Source organism: Equus asinus, chromosome 4 (genome assembly GCF_041296235.1).
Source record: "Equus asinus isolate D_3611 breed Donkey chromosome 4, EquAss-T2T_v2, whole genome shotgun sequence".
Lineage (NCBI taxonomy): Eukaryota > Metazoa > Chordata > Mammalia > Perissodactyla > Equidae > Equus > Equus asinus.
The window spans coordinates 127410682-127428235 of NC_091793.1; the positions used below are offsets into that span (position 1 = coordinate 127410682).

The 17554-nt window shown below is 36.3% G+C and overlaps 1 protein-coding gene across 1 annotated transcript in view; it reads right to left on the minus strand.

The window, feature by feature from the left end:
• Nucleotides 1-17554, minus strand: part of STAT4 (signal transducer and activator of transcription 4) — a 94437-nt gene that overhangs the window by 19536 nt on the left and 57347 nt on the right. Inside the window, exons 5-14 of the mRNA XM_014837545.3 lie at nucleotides 16689-16781; nucleotides 13546-13624; nucleotides 10899-10984; nucleotides 9287-9438; nucleotides 7490-7648; nucleotides 6674-6766; nucleotides 3494-3553; nucleotides 3175-3192; nucleotides 2993-3086; nucleotides 1128-1172 (exon numbers count right to left, since the gene is read on the minus strand). Of these exons, the coding sequence (XP_014693031.1) occupies nucleotides 1128-1172; nucleotides 2993-3086; nucleotides 3175-3192; nucleotides 3494-3553; nucleotides 6674-6766; nucleotides 7490-7648; nucleotides 9287-9438; nucleotides 10899-10984; nucleotides 13546-13624; nucleotides 16689-16781 (879 nt within the window). The remainder of the gene's footprint in view (nucleotides 1-1127; nucleotides 1173-2992; nucleotides 3087-3174; nucleotides 3193-3493; nucleotides 3554-6673; nucleotides 6767-7489; nucleotides 7649-9286; nucleotides 9439-10898; nucleotides 10985-13545; nucleotides 13625-16688; nucleotides 16782-17554) is intronic.

The window sequence follows — 17554 nt, forward strand, 5'->3', positions numbered from 1 at the left end:
GGAATGAAGAATTCTTGGGAGGGAAAATGTAGGGCATTAAACTTGTTGTGATGGATCTTGGTGGGTTTTGGGGTGGGCTGGACTGATTGTAGTTGAATGCTGGACTTACAAAGGGCTTTTTCCTTTCAAATAACTCAGAGAGCTTTCTCCTAGGAGCTATGACTTCAAAGCCAGGAGATTGGATCCATACCAACCACACCAGAAATAAGCCTCACCGCTTTACAACTGCATCAGGCAGGCGGTTAACACACACAGCATCTCTGAGCAGGGAGCACTGGCATTACCACCCTGATCTCTGAGGGAAAACGTGCAATATTTCTCTATCAGATCATTTGTGAAGAACTGCATTTTCATCACTGTCAGAGCATGAACTCAAACCTAGGTTCTCTAATTCCAAATTTGCAGAGCATAGCCATATGCCCTGGTATCTAGGCCAACCAAAGACACGATCTCCAAGGTCACTTCCAACCCAGGATTTGACACCCTCTCATTTATCGACTCAAATGCGAACACTCAAACAGCATCAGTTTATTCTTTTAATCAGCTCATTCAGTGAAATATAAACCTTAGATATGAGAGCAAGGTAATTGATACCGTAAAGTAAAAGGACTGTTTTTCACTTCTGATTTTCACATAATGTGTCCTGATGTTTGAGACTTACTTATTATCCGTGGAAAATGAGTGATTTTAAGATATTTAATAATAGTAGAGGACTAACTAAAGAAATTATGGCACAATGCAACCACTTTAAAACATTCTCCAAGAGTATTTAAGGTTATGGAAAGCTGTTCACCTTATATTGCTAGCTGAAAAAAAAGCAGGTTATGAAACAATATGTATATATATATTTTAAAGTAATATATACATAGATAAAAGTCTAGAATCATGTCTACCAAATGTTAATAGTCATTTTCTTAGGAGGGTGTTATAACATGCAATTTCTATTTTCTCCTTTTTAAAACAAAATTTCTTATACTGTCTGCAAATATCAAGCTTCACATTCATTATCAGAGAAACATGAATTTGACTTTATATAAAAATGTAAAGGGCAGTTTAAGAGTTTTGTAAAACCAAGATGTTAGAGGATTATTTCCTACACAATTTCTCTTGGAGAAAACATTTCCTACCTCATTTCCTTTGTTTCCGGTGCTGGACTTCATTTCCTTGGGTTGCTTGTAAAAGAAAACAACAGTGTTTAGATGGAGAAGCATTATCAGCTATATAGCAGGTTGGCCAAACCTATTGTAGTGTTTTTCTTGGTCATAATTTTGACTTCTAGAACAGCAGCCCAGATGACTTCTAACTCACTGAAACCTGACAAGCTGCCCAGATTCAACAGAAAGGAGCTTCTGGTTTCCCCTCGTGGGATGCTGCTTCAGGAACTTTCAATATGACAAGGGAGCAAGTGGGCATATCATGAAGACTGTGTTTTCTAGCCAACATTTTGGAAAGAGGAAATCACGCTGGGATGTTTTAGAATCTTGTATCTGGAAAGTGCCATCTGAGCTAAGCCATGATGAGGCCCAATGCCTGCGAAACCAAGTCTAGCACAGAGGACTGGATGGCAGTGTGCCACACGGCACAGTGAGCTACTAAACGGCATTAGAGCAGAAGGAGACTTGCTGACCCCAAAATGTTCATGATGTCGATCACTCAATGGGAAAAAAAGCTGGGAAACAAATTAGTGTGTAAAATCTGATCCCACTTTAAAAAAAACTGTATTAGAAAAAAGAATGAAAACATAAAAATAAGAATGTTAATAGTGTTACCTCAAAGTGGTGAGATAATAGGTACTTTTAAAATTTTGCTTCTCTGATTTCCTATATTTGCTTTTGTATTAAAAAGTGATTAAAGTTATTATGCGAAATGATAATATTTGTAAAAATGCTCTGCAACTACAAGAGCCCTGTAAGGCTAAGGTTTTACCATCACATAGACTACAGCTGCTGGAATAAAGACCTAAGCACTTTCGGCATGTTCCTTGCTTGTCCTTTCTTTTCCACATGACTTTTTCGGGCGATAGTCATCTCTAAGTTAAGGACCTCTTATTGCTTCACTTATTACCAAACATTGCCCATTACTGAAAGTTCCTTAAGGATAGGAATTGAACCTAAGCAAAAAGAGTGCTAGTTATAAGGCTGTATAATACATGACTCCTCATCACATTTTATTTATTTAGCAGCCTCACACGGGAGGGATTCAGTTAAAAAGAAATGTACTCTTCAATATTGAAGACCAAACAAACAAAAAAATAAAATAAAAGAGTATAAATTTGTGTTTGCAGATATCTTTCTGTTAACTTAAATTTTATCTTTTAGAAAGACCTTTTGAGGCTGATTCACTGTTGCCCCAACATTCAGGTGAGACGCTTCCTAAATGCTAATAAACCAGATGAGTGACATGTTTCTGGGAAGAAAAGCAGTAGAGTCTTTGGGAATCTAAAAACTGCGCAAAGAATTAGAAAGAAAGCAGGAATAGAACTCTAGGTTAAGAGGAAGTGGTAAAAACAAGAAACAACAGGATGAGGCTGGGTCAGAAACTTTCTAGACATGCTAAGGCAAACTGTGTGCAGCTGTCACACCCAGGAACAGCCTATGTCCCCAAGCTAATCCTCTCAAAATGAAAGCGCCTTTAGCTAGGCATGTTATTGGGTGTCACTTCTTGGGGAGATTTAAAAAATGAAACCATGAATGCCTATCCATTATAAGACGAATTATCTTTGTCATTATCATCAAGGTATATCCACCAATGACTACATATATCTAGGTACTATGTCACCATTGTTAAGAACTCAGACTCTCTGAGTTAAGGTTCAGTGTTCTTTCTACCATTTTTAATTCCTCGATGATGCATGGTTTATTTCTAAATATGGCCCTTAATCTCACATAAGGAACACTAAAGAATAAAATATATTGAATTATAAGACCTACTAATAAAGATGTGCCTGACTTGGGGGAAAAAAAAACTTGTGTAATTTCACTGCCAAACTCACCAAATGGCGAAATTCTACTGAGAGACTCCCATTGGAAGATTCTTCAACGGACATGGCTTTGACATGAGTGCCACAAAGAACAAATCTTCGATTGCTAGAGAGAAAAATCTTAGTTATTTACATGGTCTCAGGTAAAATATATTTATGAGAATAGCAAAAAAATTCTAAAGTAAATGTCTTACCTTAGAGTTGAAACATTCCTGTAAAACCAAGAAGATTCTTTAAAATGAGATATTTAATAGATCTAGTAAAAACTTTCTATAATACTTCAGAGGATAATACATAAAATTTCATTTCAAGTCTTTATAGTAAGATTTTTTTAAGTAAGTCTTCACTGGAGTTATGTTAAATGTTTCAACTTCCAAGTCAAATATTTGAAGTCCATTGATATGTAACGTTAGAGAAATAAATGTAAAAGGTTGAAATTATTCTATAAAATAAGGACAATTCTTTTTAAAAAGTCTTACATTTTCATGTTTCAAAATGAAATTAGAAACTTACTTGTCAATTGATGCTTTCACCTTTACCTGATAGTTTAGTTCCGGTAATTTTATTAGTAGTCTGGAAAAGACACATAAAGAATCAATGATAAAAATTAAAAGTTCTAAAAGCCTTTCTATATTTAAAGATTTAAATATATTTATGGTATGCACATATAAATCAAACATATTATCTCCAGTTACATATCAGTGTGTTTTAAAAATATCTAATTCCTCTTTAGTTTGCCATGTCACTAATATTGACATCAGCCACTTAATATCACACTGACACACTTGGAAAGTGTTTCCATATTGCTCAGTGGATGTGTGTTGGATAATACGTTGGTTGGGTCAGAAAAATAGCTATATATTTTGGCTAAAGCCCAAATTTGGCTTAGATGTATAATACAAGAAAAATTCTTTGTAAATCTATTACTATGGCTCATTTTTATTCTCGTACTATAAAAAAAACATTTTGTAAGCTTAGTAAAACTAAATGTTTTGGTGATAACTGTTATGTAGCGAAACACTGAGAAAGTCTAGGCCTCTGAAAGAATATGGAAAATTCCAGTTCAAATGCATTTGCAATCTTTAAACACACTATATTTAAGTAACAGCAAAAATGTTGATCGCTGAAAAAGATCTAACTTCAAACAAACAAGAGATTAAAGGTCAGAATAACGATTTTTCTTTTTTCTTTTTTTTTAAAGATTTTATTTTTTTCCTTTTTCTCCCCAAAGCCCCCCAAGTACATAGTTGTATATTCTTCGTTGTGGGTCCTTCTAATTGTGGCATGCGGGATGCTGCCTCAGTGTGGTTTGATGAGCAGTGCCATGTCCGTGCCCAGGATTTGAACCAACGAAACACTGGGCCGCCTGCAGCAGAGTGCACGAATGTAACCACTCGGCCACGGGGCCAGCCCCAGAATAACGATTTTTCTAATTCTCCTTTTTCTGAAGACAGCTCCTCCTTCATTCTTTGGCTTCCCCAACTCCTCAGAGCTGTACCCTCTGATTTTCCCTCTCTGTGGGTGCAGTCCAGTATCAAAGATACTCATTCACTCACTCATTATTCATTCATTTACTCACACACTCATCTCAAACCTCACTCATTCACTCAGCTTGTACTGAACTCCTCACATGTTCCCAGGATGGCTCCAGTGCTGGAGAACTAATGGAGTGATTTGGGGAAGGGACAAGTGTGGACATGGCTGTACATAAGAAGTCCAGCTAAATAGATGGAATGTAGAGTACGGTGATAAGCAACTGATAGGTATTAAAGGAATATAATCATAGACAACATACAGCCCAAACAAAAGGGTGGGTAGAATGTAGCCACGGTCCCTTAAAAGTCCCAGGATTGGTTTCAGGGTTTGGAATATAAGTGTGCAGTTGTTGGGAGTGGGGGGTGAGGAGGTTGTATGAAATAAGGCAAGATGTTTTCCCTCTCTGCCTTCCTCTCTCTCCTACTTAGTGAAGGATCTGATTCACTCTAAGATGCTGATGACTAAAGGGAGTCCTTTGAAACAGGAGGATGGAATGCCATGGTAGAGAAGTGTTGTAGGGAAAATCTTGAATACTAAGTAAAGGATCATCTATCAAGACAGTGGGGAAGAGGGTACAGAGAAGAAGGATAGGAACCCAACAGGCAGGCAGAGGAGGAGAGCAAAACACCCAAACCAGGGACTAGTGGTCCATGCCTATGGCAATGAGTTCAAACAACATCCAAAGTGGTGCCTGTTCAGGGACCTCTTCCACTTAGAACTCTGCTGAGCAATCCCTACTCCTCTCCCTTTCTGTCCCAGAGAGCATCTTAGACTTAGCACATCATCTATGGGAATGTGGCAAGGAAAAGGAGGCTGTCCACCCCCCCCCATACCCTATTTCTCTTTATTGTTACTGTCTTCTGGATTATACAGAGATATGGAGATGAGGAATGAACAACTTTGAAAATAATGAAATTTTAAAAGGGAATCTGGCCTCTGCAATTTGTTTTTGAGTCTTAAGTCTTGGTGAAAAATTCACGCAAAGGAACTTACTAGAAATTTCTATTAGGGTTTTTGAAATGCAAACTGGAAACATATGTCTTCCCTTTAAAAACGGAGTTCCAATAGTGATTGGTGATCAGGGACCCTATCATGGGAACCTAAATCACTGTCTGCCATGGCATCACCAACTCTCAGGCTGGTCTGAAAGTTCACCTTTCCAGAGGTGACCTAGTGGCTAGGAATTTAAAGCATTAGGACCTTGCAGATTGAGGCATGATGAAAACCTTTGAATGTTCAAACTCAAATTCATTGTTTTAAGTGCCATTATGAAAAATTTATAAATGTTTTTGTTGCTTATGCTAAGGGAAAGGATCAAATACACAGATAAGCCATAATAACACAAAAGCCTTGTGTCTTTTTTTTTTTTGCTGAGGAAGATTTACCCTGAGCTAACATCCATGCCAATCTTCCTCTATGTTTTAGTTTGTGAGCCACCAGCACAGCATAGCTGCTAATAGAGCAGTGTAGGTCTGTACCCAGGAACTGAACCCAGGCTGCCAAAGTGAGTGTGCTGAACTTAACTGCTAGGCCACTGGGGCTGGCCCAAGCCTTGTGTCTTTAAATAAGGTACATAGTCAGGATATACTTAAAATTGTGATGGTGAGAGTTTTCATGGAAAAAACAATTAGCCAGTTACTGGGTAATCACAGCAGAAGAACATGCCACTATATTCCTGGAAAGGTTATTCAAAGCCTTCTAGAATCTGTCCCCAATCTATCTTTTCATTCTCTCTCTTCCTGCTCCACACTATTACAAAACAGACCCAGCAAGCCATCATTTCTGAGTCTCACTCTCCTACAGTTCTCCTCCCTTCTCCTCTCTGCTCCCTTCTCAAGGCCCTTCCTCACAGTGACCACTAGGTATTCTCCAGTCTCTCCAGTCTTCTCTCCAATCAACCTTTTCAGCAATTAATCCCATGATGTTCCATCTTGTGATTCCATGCTTTCTTGCTAATATCTCTCATAGTCTCATCTTCACTGTAATACTCCTGACAAGCAGGCCTCATCTTAACACTTCTGTGGCCATTTACTATAGCTTAGTGCTGGGCATGCAGGAGGCTCTCAATAAAGAAAGTCAAATGAAAGAGATTGGCCTTAATTATGCAATGGCTGTGGCTCCATAAGAATATAAAATGATAGCACACATTCTGCCTACCTTAGTTTTACAGTGAACTGAATGAGGGTTTTAAGTACCATCGGCCTCTGAGGGTGGGTTGGCATGCATGGCTGCCGTTCAACCACAAATGAGCTAGATTAAAAGGAAATAAAGCATGTCATTCGAAAACAATGAAAATATCAACAGGCTGAAAACCACAGAGGAACAGGATGTTGTCCTCTTATAAAGTCCAAGTTTTCCACACTTAGAAGCCATTCTAACTCCCATTAGGCTCACATCTTTCCAATGAATTCTCGTCAATAATTATCATGAGATGGAAAAATGCTTAAAGATTGTCCCTAAGTAACAACAGTAAATATTTCTTAATTGTTATACTTGAGTCAAGAATAAAAGCTCCAGTCTACTGATATCATAACTAAACATAAGGTAGAAAGTTAATTTCATGCCATTTTAAAACTAAATATTAGGATTTCTGGCAAATACTAGTATTTTTTTTCTTTAGATGAGCTTATAAACATAGATATGTTCCACCATTCATTTCTTAGATATGCACTTAAGAACAAATCCTTGAAATCTTCTTTCCTAAAATGTGAAAATTGAACTTTAGGTGGGTAGTGTGACTTGACTAGTGGAAAACCAAATCAGTTGGTGGGAGAAGTGTTGATGAATAAATAATGAAGAGTAGAAATGTTTCTGGAACTCTCTGGAGCTTTAGTCTCTTCACCTTGAGGCTCATTGATTGACACTTCTCTACCACTCCTTCAACTCAACCCCCAAACCCCAGCCAGGGTGTCCTTCCAGCTCCACGGGACTGAGGATGCCATGAGGCATTTAAATGGATAACACTCCACTTACTTCTTGAAAAGGTTGTAGATTAAGAAAGTGACTCTTTCTAGCAGATGTGCTCTTTGCATTGGGATGGGGTCGCCCTCATATGTCATTTTGGTGGACTGTTCCTCTAATTTCTCCAGTTGCCTTCTGAGTTGGAACAAACTTTCTGCCAACAGTGTAAAGCTATTGAATAGCAAGTGAAAATGCAGTTTTTCCAGTTAATTACCGTTTTATCTATTAATCATATTTAGCAAATATTAAATGATTAAATAATTATTAAACTAATCACGATTCCATTTAAGATTAGTGATAGTTCTTTGTGTTTATTTTCCCAATCCACTTTTTTCTCTAAGATGCATGATATAGGTTAAATGTTTTTAATAATTTCTAATTTATACCTTCAGTTATAGACAAAAAATCATTTATAAAATTTTCAACATCTGGAGCAACATCTGGAACCTTTGTTTAAAAGTCCATTAAATACATATGTTAAGAACATGGCACTCACTAAAGGGCAAAGAAAGAGCACATTTAAAACATCAAAAATATGTGATATAATGAATGTTATGTGTAAGAACGCTGAAGAAAAAAACCAATATGAGACTGACCCCTTGCCCACTCCCCTTGCCCCCAGAAATAGGTATTTTTTTACAACTCTTCAGTATTAGCCAAAAATTATCAATGGCTTTCTCTGGAGAAAGGTATCTGCTTGGAGTTTTACTCACTACGTGATGAGCTCACCTCAGAAATGGGGGTGAACTCTTGGTCCAGAAGTCTGGGAGGGAGATTGAAGTGGACACTGAAGGGGCCTCCAGCTACGGAGGAGGCAGAGATCTCGACAGACTTGGTATGTCCATCTGGCTCTGACAGCAGCTCTTTGCGTTTAGTTTATTCCTCACATAACACTGCTGAAAGAACTGTCAGACCCCCGCTGAATTTGGTAAGAGGACCATTATCTGCTATGTTCTTTATAACTCCCTTGGTCGTTTATCTTGTTTTCATGACAACAGAGTAGCGAGGTTAGAGAATCAAAGTTATCTCCCCAAGGAAAACCAATACATTTTAAAATGAACCCAATTTCCTGCTTTTCTTGAGAAATAGGCCTGGCGGGACAGAGCTTTCAGTGCATACTTCCATTGCACCGAATCGTGCTCTTTGAAAACAATTTCGGATTTCAACGGAACATTTTACTCTTTTTCATTCTATTTTCTAGTTGTTCTTTCAATCAGAAAGTTTTATTTTGCATTTATGTAGAGGAATATCTTATCAACATTTTTTTCTTCTAATACAGAGGATAGTATCCACATGTGATTGCATGTACGCATGCAGAGCCAGAGGATGAGATGTTGAATTCACCATTTGAGATTCTTCATTTAAATACAAAATCAAATCACTTCGTTGAAAACTCAAAACTAATGTTTAACTCTGACATCTTAATACACAGGTTTAAAAACCGAGATATCTTTTTTCAAGCTTTTGAAGCTAATGTTTCTTTATATCCTTAAAGAAAGTATATTTACTGCTGGTTTCAAAAGTTCATTTGAATCTTTTAAGATTGATAAATGAGAAAATTACACAATTCTTATGCATTCTAGTAGATTTCTATCAATGCTTTATTTTGCTCCACAAAGTGATAAAAATTAAGAACATTTATACAATTACATCTATTTGTTTTTATGTGTAGAGTTCCCAGCTGCTAATGAACCATCAATAAGTCGAATGAATTGACTGTCTGGTCTGAACCTGCATTCTCTGGCTGAGTGACTCTAACTTTTGTACTTCCTGTGGTTTTCACTAGAAACTAAAGTCAATTCCTTTTACCAGTTTTGAAGCTGGTCGAGCCCGTTGTGGAGTGGACCTCCTATGCAGGCTATTTGCTGTCGCCTCTTCCAGTCTTGCAGCTCTTCTATCAGCATGTTATTCATTAACAAGTCCGTTTCGTTGACTATTTGTGTCATCTTGCTGAGGGCTTCCTAAAAAGAAAGGTGACTACTGAAGCGATTTTCATGAGACACAACCAAAGTCGGTCATAAGTCAACCTATCAAACAATTTGTCTGACTTGGGAGAGGAAGGCTTGGTTAAAATTTTGACCAACTATTTTACCAAATACTACCTTCTATTTGCCATAGCACTGCCTTTTCAAACAGTTAAACCACTACAATTAAAGAGCGTCGTGAAGAAGGATGACCACAATTTAACATTCTCATAATATCTCATCATATCTTTCAGTATAAATAGGTTGAATTTGTAACTCCTGTGACATTATTGAATCTTGTAGTCATAGAGCCATATACCTACCTTTTAAAAAGACATTTATAAATTTAATTTATATTGTGATAAATATATTCATGTACTTATTTTAAAATGTACTGACTAAAAATTGAGCCTTTCTGTCTTAGTTTTTATTAGTTATTATCTGGGTTTTGGGGAGCAGAGTGGAGAAATATAACTTTCAAAGGCCTACAGATTAGAAGATGTGAATTGCTACTCTGGCTTTGCCACAAGCTATGTGAATTTGGATAAACTATCTAAGTTTGCTGGAACTTGGTCTTCTGACCTATACTATCACGTGAATGGACTGAACTATTTCCAAGGCTCCTTCTCTCCTTAAAAATCTTATTTCTAAAGTAGAATAAAATGGTGTGCATAAAATGTATAGCATAGATTAATTATGCATAAAAGCATTAAGTTTATCTTGAACTAATTATTTGCACATATAAAATATGATATATAACTGTTTAAGTTTATAATTAAAGTAAAAATAAATTTTACATTTATTTGTGCTCACACAAATTCCTGCACAGAAAATTGAGTGGAATTTTTAGAAATGAACTATTGATTTATCAGTGACTGATTAAAATTTCAATTGAATTTATTTTCAAAGAGAAGTAGAAAATTGAATGGAGCTATTTCCCCTTTTTTCGAATATTTCATTGAGCCAGAAAAAAGTTCTTCCTCTCCTTCGGAGGAGGTTAGACTGAATATGTTTAGTCATCAATGAACTATCATTTAACTAGGAAATTACTTAGCACAATGTCATTTTTCAGAGCAGAAACTGGAACACAATTTTTTAAATAAAATTTTAGTAGTCACCAAGGGTATACACGTGTGGTAGAACTCATCTCAGCATATTAAGTACAGTAACTAAAACAGTCATGTCTGAAACAGTGGCAAATAAAATTGGGTAAAATGTTCACCTTGAAATTAACGGTAGCTACCGTAAGTGTACCCCGTAACCAACATAAGAAGACTTTAGAGAGGTCCGGCTGTTAAACTTAGGAAGAGGAGCGTGGCCAACACCATGAGACTCTGCCCAGAAACAGTGCAGTTCATTCATTCAGATAAAATCCAAGAGCTTGATTCTTTTCAGTAGGACTAGTTGTAGGAAAAGGAGAAAACAGGCAGAAGGCCAAATTAAAGTTCTTCACTAACCTTTCTCTTAAAGTCGAGGCTGTTAAGCATTTCTTGCAGAGTTAAAACTTCCTGATTCATCAGGGCGCTGTTCTTGTCACCCTGATCTGCACAGGAAAAGAGATCAGATTAGGAGTCCTCTCCAAGGAAAAGCTCTCTGTCTTGTAAGCCACCATCCTAAGATCCTAGGATGCAAGAGCCTAAATGAGGCCCTTAAGCCTCTGTCTGCTCATTTTGGCAGGAAAGATTACATCCAAGCATGCCAGAGAGGAGCTCTCTACCTTACAGACCTTGAGGGAAGACCATTCTTCATACCGAGTTACTTTTGAGGGTAGCAGGGAGGCTGGGAGTAGGGAGAGAGGAGATAATAAAGTTTTTGTGATGGATTCCATGTTAGGTACCTCTACACTGATAATAACCCTGGTTGGTTGGCATAAGTAGGAAAGGAAAGGGGCCTCCCTTTGGGTCCATGATTAAATCACATTTGACTCCTTCTGGTGCCTTTACCCACTGCTCCCTGCCCCACCGTATACCCAGGAATTATGGGCAACTGCCTGGGAAACTAATAAAGATTAAATTCTTCGCTTTCCCTTTTCCTTTGCAAAATGGGCTAGCCTCACAGAAAAACTAGAAGAAGTGGGAAAGAGCTGCAAATCAAGGAAAATATCTGACAGAAAAAAAAGCCAAAATGATTCATCTTCTTAAATGGGAATGTGCAATAAACACTGTATTGTTTAATTTTAACATTAAACTTTATTGGTACACGGCAAGTGATTGTTTACACCAACCACTTATATCTATGAGAAACAAAGGTTGGGAATGCTGATCTGACTGGTGTGATGGCGAGAAAGAGGCCCCAGAACAACATTGTGCCAAATTTCTCAACAAAATAGCACCAGTCTCTGGGAAGTCATTCTTGGTTGTATTAATTCACAGATTCGCCAACTCCTAGATCTACATGAAGCAAAAAAATCCTGCTTATATAGCATTTTATCAACTCAAAACTTCATTAGCTAGTACTTTCCAGTTTTCACTGGCAAGAATATAATTTATTTCCCATGTATCTTTCATTTCATTTAAAACATTTCATTTCACTTAAAACCAACAAAATAAATACTTGATTTAAACGATAAAATGATCATTTTTATTCTTCATAATGCTCATGAAGCACTGAAAGATAAGTTCAAAAGAATCTTACTGTTTAATGTATTTCATTATGTTATAATTCTTAAAATTGGTAGTTCACATATGTAATTGGGGATGAGACTGCTTTCAATGAACTGTAATGTTTGATTAAATTTGCAGTTGTTTTAAACATATTTAGAATCACGGACCCCTTCGATGATCTGATGAAACCCACGGTTGTGCCATTTCTTCCAAAGGGAAAAGATGTACATACAAAAAATCAAGAATATTTTGAATAAACTTTCATGGGAGTCAAGACACCCTGAAGATGCCAAAACATGTCACTCTTCATCTATGCCAGGAAAAACAAGTTTTCTAATATCCTCTCTCTTAAATCTTAGATGAAAAGTTAAGCATTTGATCACAATCATCCATACTTCCTTCCAGATAAATTTTAAGCTAACATTTCAATAGTTAAAGATAATTCTGTAAACGAAAAATTTATATCCAATTTGTTTTAAAAATTATTTAAAAATAATTTTAGAATTACAAAAGAGTTGCAAAAATAATAGAAAATTCCATTATATACTTCATGCAACTTCCTCTAATGTCTTATATTTATAATTATCAAAACCAGTAAACTAATATTGGTACAATCCTATTAACTAATCTAGGCTTGATTAGAATTTCTCAAGTTGTCCCACAAATTGGAACTCACTCTAAATGATCAATCCATTATTACTTGTAAATCTTAGACCTTGTAAATATTCTCATTTTTTCCTTCCTTTTCTTAAAAAATGCCTAATTGTAAGCAACCTCAATGTTTAACCACGAAAAGATAGTCAAATAAATTGCAATGTCTTTACATTTTGGCATACATGAAATTATTGAAATTTTTTTTGAAGATTTTTTATAATAAAGGGAAATACGTAAAAATAAAACTTTAATTTAAAATGCAATACATAAAACTATGTACAGGATGATCTCAATCTTTTGAAAAAATAGATATGTATATTTGAACATATACGAAAAAAAGCTGGAAGGAAATACAACAGTTTGACAGTGTTCATCTGTACGTAGTGAAATTTCATGTGATCTTTAATTTTTAATGCTTTTGTCTATTTTCCACTGAGTCACATTTCTACTTTATGATTTAAAAAAATTATATTAAAAAACTCGCCAAGGGATGACATTAGTAATTTCCTGATCATATTAGGCAATTATCGTACTTTTCTTAGTTGTGATAATGATATTTTGATTCTATGGTAGAATGTTCTTAGTTTTTGGAGATGCATGCCGAAGTAAGGGTGATTTCTCAAGAGCCTTATAATTTACTTTGAGTTGGTGAGTAAAAAAATATATATTTATACGGAGAGAAAAGGAGGGAGCAAAATAAATACTCCTCTCCTGCACCCTCCCTTCAAAAAAAACCCACTTCGCTTAGAGCAGTAGACCAATTTACCAGTTCTGTCAGTAAAGAAGACAGCCTGGTCATGTTCCCTTCACCTCCCTGTGTGGACTCATAGGCAAAAGAGAGACTTACCCATCGTCTGAATTGTTTTATACCTGTAGTCAAATTCATCTTGCAGGTCTTCTAAATATTTGGTGTCTTGTTCTGTCATCTTTTTACAAAAGAAAACATATTCTGTTGTTACAATTAAGCATGTCGATGAAACAACATATTGGTATTTCAAATTACACTGTTGCTTCCAGTCTAGACATGGAACCTCTATTTCTGAAGAGCTAACTCTGTGAAAGCTGAATAATGTGGAAGAACCAGATTGAACTTGCTCTTCCAACTATTTTCTCTTCCTGATTGATTGGAAATCTTCCAGCATCTTGCCTCTCATGTCTCAATTAGCTCCAAATGATGCTACTAATTTAACTGTTTTTACCTGAGACTATGGAGACTAAGTTTTCCTTTTTAGTTCTATATGATTCTGTAGTAATGTACCAATTAACTTTTCCCTTAGTCTCCATTCTAATCGGCTGCAGTTTATGACAACTTGGTCTAAATTTTTTTCTCTCTACTTCTTAGAAACAAGAATCTATGTTTCCTCTGTGTCTTCCATCTTCAAGATTTTTATTTTACTCTTCTCCAAACTTGGTGATGTTTTTCTGCTCAGACTTAACAGGTAATAATTGTCAAGATCCGGGCTAAGGCTTTTCATATATTATCTCATGTAGTCCTCACAACTATCTTACGGAGGTGACTATCCTCACTTTTACAGATGAAGAAGCGGAGGCTTAGAGATGCGAAGTAACTTACTTGCCCAAGGCCACAGAGCTTCCCAGCGATGGAGTTTGGTGGGGAAGCCTAGCAGTCTGACTTCGACTCCCTCCTTTTACTACAGTTAGACATACTTTCCTTCCTTGATCTCAGACTACTTATCTTTCTTAGAAAATTGAACTTTCTGCTGCCTACTTATTCCAAGAAGTCTCTAAGGAAACAAACATCTATGCCAATACCCTTCACAAATTCTAAATTTTAATCACCTAAATTATTGGTTAAGAAAAGTATCAAATTTTGGGCAAGAGAGTCTGAATCTGTATCCCAACTCTACAACTCACTAGCTGTAGGAACTTGGGCAAATGTCTTGGCACTTCAGCTCCTCCGTCTGTCAAAAGGGGTGAGGAAGGATGGGGGTGGGAGGAGAAGGAGAAAGGAGGGTAATAACAGCATCTACTGATGGAGGTGTAAGAATCTCATGAATTAAATTACTTAACGCAAAGCCTGACCAGGCACATGTTTAACAAGCACGAGCTATGATAGCTATTCTCATTCCTATTTGTTTTCTCTGTAATCCTCTAAAATGACTTTCTCGATGTTTATAAACCTTAAAAAAGAAACAAAGTGGTAGCTATTGACTACACGGTATATTGTCTACTGATTCAATAATAACGACTACCAGTTTCGAGAAAATCTGTTCTGTGCCTAAATCTTACATACATTATCCTTTCAGAAACCCGCAAAGTAAAATATTTCCATTTTTCGTATGAGGAAACTGAAGTTGAAAGTCATATGCTCAAGCTGGATTCCAGTCCAGTCTAGTTCAGCGTTAAAGTGTTTGCTCTTTCTCTTCACTACACCCCAACACCTCTTGGAGCATTTCACTTAAATGTTACATTTCCAAAGAGGAAAGACTTGTGGCATGCAATGATCTACGAAAAGGTAAGGAGCACACACACACACGAGAAAATATAATAAAATTATCTATGATCATTTTAAAGCAGAAATACACAGGAGTCTCATCTTTTGATCTCAAAATTAAAAGTTAAAAGAAGGCACTATCTTGCAGAATCTTCTAATGAAAAGTGTATTGAACTAATGTCATTAAACTCTGAAAAGGCAATGATAGAGTAAATAGCTAAAGACTTTCAGATATTGTAGTCAGTAATTGTAAAATGTCAAAATACCCAGCAATAATCTTCAAGAGCTCTCTTGATGGCCTGAGAATCCTTATAGCAGTGCCACATTCCAAAGCACTCCAAGAGAAACTGAGGTTATGATCCTAGAAGGAGCTCATAGGTATGACCTGCACCACAGAGTTAACCCTACCTTGAGGCAAGGAGTCTGTCCTTTTGTACTCTGCTGTCACTCGGTCACTGTCTGTAGGCAACTGTGGGCTCTGGAAATAGCTCTCCAGAGAAGCCATTAGCCAACACTCACAGCCCCTGGAGATGGGGGTACAGGCCTGACAAAGGGATCTGGTTGGGGCTCCAAAAGGCGGGCCTCTGCTGCATCATACTTCTCAGGAATTACAAAAGGAATTTGTGCTGGATGCAAAAATCATGCGTACTTGCTCAATGTGTTTAAATATTCCTACTATAATAAAATAAGCATCTCCTGACCTTACATGCTTGTAGACTCAGTGGAGCCGTTGGTTTTAAGATTATAATGTGCCAGGGCATTTTGACCTACCTAAGTTGGTCTGAGAACCTGATTCTTTCTGGCAACAGAGTAAGCAGATAGTTTTGCACGCTCGTCACTTGCTATGGAGGATCATTAAATCGGAAGTCTGAAGATTAACTCTTAGAAGTATTGTCATTTAAACCCTCTGTCTATTACTCAGACAAGATATGGTGCAGTTTACCTTTAAACATCTATAGTTTATTTAATTTTATGGAATTATTAGTTTTGTAAAGGACAAGGAAATGAATGCTATGTAAGTTTTGGAAAGGAAAATTAGCATTCTATTTTACACACAAATTGGAGAAAGTCTCATTTAAGAAATTTTCTCTAATCAATGAAATTGATAAATCTCTAGCCAGACTAATCAGAGAAAAACCCGACATTTACCAGTATCAAGTGAGAGAGGTGCTATCACTACAGATTCTTTAGATATTCAAAAGATAATAAAAGAATATTATGAACAACTTTGTTCCAATAAAGACAACTTGGATGAAATGGACAAATTTCTTGAAAAATACAAATGACCAAAGCTCATTTAAGAAGACATAGATAATGCAAATAGCCCTATGTCAAAGAAATTGAAATTGACCTTAAAAGGCTAGCCCAAAAGAAATCTTTGCTAATATGAACGTAGTGTGTGAGAGATATTTGTCTTATTAACAGATTGCCCTAAGATTTCTGTATGCACTAACTTTTGGCACGTAGGAAAAAGGTACACAGTTAGTTGTATGCGGCAATAGCTAGGCTTCCTAGGGATCTATAAGGTCACTCACCTGCACACTATTTTTAATGGCAGTCACTTTGTGCTCCACGTTCCTCTGTCTTTCTGAAACTGAAGAACTTTGTAAGGATTTCTCCAGAGGTCCCTGAAAAAAGAATGCCTTGAAATTTCAATAATGCTGATAAAACCAGTTTATGATGAATGTAGTATACGTAGCATGTATTTGAACAGAGGTTTGGATCAATATGATATGAAATCCTCCACAGCCATTAAAACTCATGATGTGGAAAAACATTTAATGATGTGTAAGTCGTGTTAAATTGTTAAGAAATAGAACAGATTATAAAAGCACCACATGTTTATGATCTCTGTTGCTTATATATGTATATATGTTTATAAATATATGGATATATGTCTTGACATGTAAACTCAAGCACATATGATTGGAAGAACACACACATCAAAATCTTATCAGTGTGTTATCTTTGAATAGTGAAATTACAGAAGATTTTATGGTTTAAAATTTTATTTTGTAATTTTATATAACTGACATATTACTTTTGAAATTCTATAAAACTAATATATGTAATTTAAAAATTAGTATAGTGTAACTACATTAAGTTGACTTAAATCAGAATTAGGGATGTTGAATCTGCCAGAATAAAATTTTTGTACTAGAACAAAGGGAGTTTACTAAAGAATACGTAAAAATGTTAGCTTGATTAAATAGAAAGGTTAACCAGCTTCTCCAAGCACCATTGCTTGGCCACTTAAGTAATCTGACACTGAGTGTACTGCTTAGATATAAAGCTACATTGACATCTAGAGATGAGAGAGAAGCCAGCAACTCCTTGACCTTACAGTTGGGTGAGGAGCTATGGTTAGAAAAGCTGATGACTTCACTAAGATACACAGAAA